At 30.7% G+C, this 6,089-nt stretch overlaps 1 protein-coding gene across 2 annotated transcripts; it reads right to left on the minus strand.

The window, feature by feature from the left end:
* Positions 1–1,233: 1,233 nt before the first annotated feature.
* On the minus strand, positions 1,234–2,645 carry LOC104742227 (WUSCHEL-related homeobox 4). 2 transcript variants are annotated; one of them, XM_010463206.3, is made up of 3 exons: positions 2,290–2,645; positions 1,749–2,066; positions 1,234–1,652 (listed from the first exon to the last, which is right to left on the minus strand). In XM_010463206.3, the coding sequence occupies exons 1-3, from the start codon at positions 2,527–2,529 to the stop codon at positions 1,458–1,460; spliced, it is 753 nt and encodes a 250-aa protein (XP_010461508.1). In that variant the 5' UTR covers positions 2,530–2,645; the 3' UTR covers positions 1,234–1,457. The 2 variants fall into 2 exon arrangements, with proteins under 2 accessions (XP_010461508.1, XP_010461506.1); XM_010463204.3 differs by having other exon boundaries at positions 2,275–2,622.
* Positions 2,646–6,089: the final 3,444 nt, after the last annotated feature.

A 6,089-nucleotide genomic window follows, 5' to 3' on the forward strand; every position in this document is an offset into this window, starting at 1 on the left:
GTATAGAGTATACTATTGCTGTTTGAATTTATTTTGGACTTATTTATGTACACGTGAAAGCCGAGAAAACATTGAATAATTAAGAAAAAAAAAATGTTCATGGTCCCATTACCAAATGAATAAAGTTCTTTATTTGCAAATTTCAATCTCGCTTCCCTCCAAGATTTATAACTAATGGAACGCCATACCCCACGCCCACGGGCACCAAATTCATAATGCATGGCAAATAATCATTTGTGAATATGATTACCGGTAAATATATAATTAAAATATTCCTAAATTTGATTATTAAAGATAAGCTCTGCCGGAAATGTGTTAACATAACCAAATTATTAATTTTGTTATTAACGTAAACATGAACATATAAAATGTAGTACATATACTTTATTGTATACGAAGATCTTATATTTATTCAATATTTTAATCGATGTAATACAAATAACTTCTTAGAAACAGTATGATGAGGTCATGTATTCAATGTCAAGAATGTCAAGTAAGTGCGGAAATATAGAATAGCTACATATATTTGCGTAAGTATAGAAAACAGCTAGCTAGCATGCAATGTAGCGGGAAAGCGAGTGCATGGACTTCAGTGAGTGTGTCTCATATAATGGCATTTTAACTTTTAACCTAAAAAGCATAAACTCTCTCTTTGTTTCAACCAAAATACAACAAAAAAACCACTTGCGAGTACGTGTGTAAATATGTCGATGTCTATGACTCTATGTACACATTCCATCGGAAATATCAAATTCTTGAAAAGAAGTCTTAATTTCTGTAATCATCTCTTCAACTTAGCTAGTACGTGTGTAAATATATTTCCGAAAAATAAAACTTTGTTTAAATAAGAGCTTTAATATTTTATAATTAATTGATACTACGTATATGTTCTTTCTTTTTGTTTTGGGAAATATACTATATTACTACTATATGTTCTCAAGTCGTCAGCACAGTACAAAAAGTATGCAGATTTCAAAGTTTGTTTATAGGAATATACTAGGTCTAATCACCTTTTTATTTCATTGGAAATGCTATTATTACTACTCTTGTACGTTCGTAGGATGGAGATATTATTTTAACAACATTAAATGTGTCTTTATTTAGAAAATTCGATAAATGAAACGTTCCTTATACGTAGCAACAATCTAGCGTGGAATACGTAGATGACCAATCATAATTAAGAGAGTACAACAAATCACGAGTGAATTTGTTACGAACAAAGACGAAAAGAAATGAGCTAATTAAACTAAGCATCATCATTTATGATTACATCGCAAAAAAAAAAAATCTACAATGATACATCAGACTCACAGATTAATAAGGGAATTCTTAAGTAGATTTTGTAGTTTTAGAAACTTATTATTATGCTTATTTTCTTTTGAAATTCTAGATACCAATTGCTTCCTCTGAACCTAAACCAGATCTACACAAGAATTCCACAATTTTCTGCCTCATCTTCATCTACCTTCAGGGTGCAAAGGGAACAGCTCGAGGGTTACATTGTCAATGATTTTATGATAAGTAGTTCCCATAGTACTACTATTTTTGTTTCTTCTTCCCTCTATCTCCAAGTTCTCAAATCCCCAGCTTCTACATGTCCTCTTATACTCATTCTCTTCCACTAACTCCTGCTTCTCCACCATTGAATCTCTCTACACAATCATATAAAATATCCTTAAATATTGTTAATTAAAACCAATAGAACTATAAAAAAAAATCGTTCATTAAGAATAAGATATTAGACATACCCTGATGTCTAGTGATGATGATGTTCTTGTCTTCGTTGTTACACTCGGGTTAGAGACACTAGTGGTCGTGAAGCTGGTTTGGCAACTTATGCTGATAAGGTTGTTCCTCTTCTGCTTCTGTCTCTCACGGGCTTTGTGGTTCTGGAACCAGTAGAACACATTCTTCCCTTCGATTTTCCCGTACTTCCCGAGTTGCGATGTGATATGCTCGATTTGTTGAGCGTTAGGAGTGCGCATTCCACCTTTGTACAACATCTCAAGTATCCCTATCTGTTCTTGAGTCGGGTTCCACCTTGTCCCTCCCGGGGGCGTTTCCAACTGAACCCACACATTATAATTCAATACTTTTGTTAAGAATCATACATTAAAAGAAAAATATATAATAATAAAAAGGAACCACCCCCGTCGTTATAAATGTCAACGTATTAGGTATGCCGCGATTATGCAAAAATATTCTAGAGTGAAATATACGTTATTTTTTGTTTTTCAAACAAAAGAGAAGTATGTAAATGAAATTGTAACGTACAGTAAGGGAACTAACTTGAGGAGGGTCTCGTTTGTGTTCACATTTTGTTGGACCGGTTTGATCGGGTCTAATAAAGCTTTTTAGGTCAAAAGTTGCGGAAGTGACGCCGGAGGAAGAAGAAGGAGGCGAGGGAGGGCTGCCAGAAAGTTTCGGCGCAAGAGGTCGGAGGCGTTTGCAGCTTAGGCTAAGGGATGATGTCGAGTCATGTTGACCCCACGACGAAGAAAACCCATTAGAGAACTCATGAACTTTCATTGTTTTTTTTATATATAGGAAATGTCAAATGCTATGCCTTTCTCTTTACAGGACTTAGCTTATGCATATATATAGAAGAGAAGTGTGAAATTGATAGTGTTAGACTGTTAGTGTATGATGATAATTGGTGATATCCAGTTGGGTAGGAAAAAGAAAAAGAATGGAAAATGAACAGATGATTTTTACAAAAGTGGGACGTCGGGAAACCAAAGACCAAATGATGGGATATGGTTGACTTTTATCATTTAAAATCTCCTTGTCTTTATTGCAAATAAAAATACTCGGAAATTAAAGCAATTGATAAAGAACAAATTTTGAAACTAATTGAAGATAGTGATCTCTGTTTTTTATTTCTTGAAAAAGTGAAAATTTCACTTGTGTGAGTATAGATATGCGTACGTGTGTCTACTACATAATGGCCTTGGTGAACACAATTAAAGTTGTATCTTTTGTAGAGCTTTTATTTTTTACCATTCACAAAAGCCTTATTAAAACTTTTATTAAAAACTTTATTCTCAGTTTTTTGGTACAGTTTTCATGTACAACTCTTTTTTATAGTTTTGCACTATTCCGTAACAGGTTACAGCTCCAGCTTACAACTTTTCTATACAGTTTTGGGTACATTACCAATCCGATCCAATATTTGCGTACGTGTAATGTGTTCATGTCTGCATGGAGCACTATTTCGATTTATATGTAATATTTGTACCACACCTAATTAAAATTAATTTAGGAACCACCAAATATCTAATATATCCTACTCTTTTATACAAATTAATTTAATATCTAATAGCAAACTTCAAGAAATATTATTGAGCCCGCACAAATGTGGTTCAGTGGTAAGAGAGAATTGGGGAAAGGTTGGAAAGAACTAACCCAGATTCTTTGGGGATAGGCAGTGTGGTGGCCTTTCGGGGAGTAGTCCACTCTGAAGCACTTCAGTGCGTTTCTATCAGGGCTGACCGGATCAGCCGATAGGGTTTATCAAAAAAAAAAAAATATTATTGAAATAACTAAATTTACTGAACTTTTACTAGTTAATAGTTATAATTAAGAAAGTGTTTTGTGTGAAAATATATATGTAACTAATATTTTAATATATTCATTTATAAGGAGAAGAGAGTATAATTACTATAGTAGTATATCTTGACCTCCTATAATTTAGGCGGAATGTTGAGGGACATGAACCACTAGAAAAATAATAGTGGGTGTGATTGGTAACCAAAAACAAAGCGGTACAAATGTACAATTTTGATTTTTTACCAATCACAAAAACTTTACTAAACACTTTATTAAAAATTTTACTCTCAACTTTTTTGTACCGCTTTTATGTACAGCTCTTTCTTACAGCTTTGCACTATTCCGTAAAAGCTTACAGCTCCAGCTTACAGCTTTTCTGTACAGCTTTGGATACGTTACCAATCAGACCCAGTATGTTATAAATTTGTGTTATCAAAAGACTTCACTATTCATTGAGATTGATATTGGCCTATGAGCCAATAGGTTTGCTTTTACAGAATAAAGGTTTGAAAATGTTTTTTTTTTTTTGGGATCAAACTTGAACAAATGCATGTGATTTATCAGAAATTTACAAACCAAAGCTTGACAATCTTTTTGACTCTACAAGCTGTAGGGACAAAATTTCTCTCTCTCTCACATTTCTTTATTTCAAGATATTATTTAAGAAATAAAACACTGAAAAAAGTTAGCTTTAATGATAGGATGTCTAATGCTTTTCGGTGGCTCTCAAGTCTCAACTACTTTATTTAGTGAAAAGAAGAATGAGAAGAAGAATGAATAAGTGAAAAAGGTATCTTCCAATCCCAATACTCGAAATTGCTCTTATTACTTTTGTTAAGATACGGATTTTGCCTAAACTAGTGGTAGTTTATAATGAACCAGAACAGACTTTTATGCGGAAAAGAAAAGGCTATAAATATTATAATGCACTAATATTTTTCATGGTTTATTCTAATAACGATAAAATTATTAGTTCACAAGTTATGTTTATTCGATATTAATACAAAAGTATGGTTTGGTTTGATAATGTCAAGAGTCTCATTCAATTAAGATCAGTGTAATTGTATTGTTATTCTCTTGTACATTGGAACTGTAGAACTTCATTTCCCAAATGTAATGGGTATTTTTAGTATGTAACCGTCCGTACAGATTTAATTCACATATCGGTTTTCTCTAAGTATTTTATGAATTATTTTATACTACATAGTTGACCATCAGTAAACGTCTTTGGTTAAAGACAAGAAAAAAATTGAACTTCTAAAAACTTCATAAATTAATATGGATTTCCACATGAGATGCTCATGGTTCACCAAACAAACTAAAATGCCTTCACAACTCTACAAAACCTTCAATCCACTCCATTCCACATATCAAGTTCAAAACATTTTATTTGGGTTATAATATTGAAAGTTATATACTTCTTATTTTTGTTTGTTTTTTTTTTCGTTTTCTTTATTTAATTCTGTTTGATTTTTGTATTATTTTTATTGCTCAATCTCAAAAATAATTTTGATAAAGTTTTGTTTGAGGTTATATGATATCGCTACAGTTGTCTCATCATATATTACATATATTTCATAAGAAATATCTGTTTATATTTTTTATTTTTATTTGCAGAGGATGTGAGTTCGTAATTTTAGGATGTTTCAAATAAAAAATTTAAATTTATTCCTATTAATTTACTTATTAATTAGAGAAGTAAAATAATATGATGTGTTAAGAAAAATGTTATACTATATGAATCTAGAACTTTTTTTTAATGAACTGGAATGAATAGTTTATAAAAAATATTCATTAAAATTTTTAAACGATACTTTATTTGTTTTTAAAAAACTGATGTTTAGAAGATTTTACATATTTAAAAAAAAACAATAATTACTGATTTTAAAATACATTATTTCTTTTACTAAAAATATATTATTTAATATTAGACCAATAACAATGTAGAAATTTAAATTTATTTAACGATTATATCTTAAAGTTTACAAAATATTAATTTTAAAATTTTAATTAATTCAAAATAAAAAAAATAATTTTTGTGAAACAAAGAAATATTCCAAAACATCAATTTATTAAGAATAGTGGAAATACTATTTAAAAGGAAGGGTTTGACCCATCCTAATTGCCTCTCGGAATGTGGAGTCTTGTCGGAAATAACGATGTTTTACAAAGTAGGGTATAATTCAGATTTTTGAAAAATTAAATTAAATGTTGGTTACAAATAAAAAGCTAGTACAAATGACAAAAGACAATCATGTTAAATGGAAATGTGAAAGGACAAGTGTCATTCCATCTAGAGATGGTGCGTGGGGGTAATCATTTCACGTTTGACACTAATAAACCCACCCATAGACACATTCTTGTACTTTCTCTTTATAATTCATGTCTCAGGTAAACTAAGAAAATATCATGATTTAGCAAAAATAACAATACTTCAAAGTTCAAACCAAAACAAAGTAGTATGTTATTTTCATTTTTACAACGTATTAGTGTGTTGAACTTAAGTATTAAACGTATATTTAAGTATTTTAGCTAGATCA

Source organism: Camelina sativa, chromosome 14 (genome assembly GCF_030686135.1).
Source record: "Camelina sativa cultivar CO46 ecotype springtype chromosome 14, ASM3068613v1".
In the NCBI taxonomy this organism is placed as follows: Eukaryota; Viridiplantae; Streptophyta; class Magnoliopsida; order Brassicales; family Brassicaceae; genus Camelina; species Camelina sativa.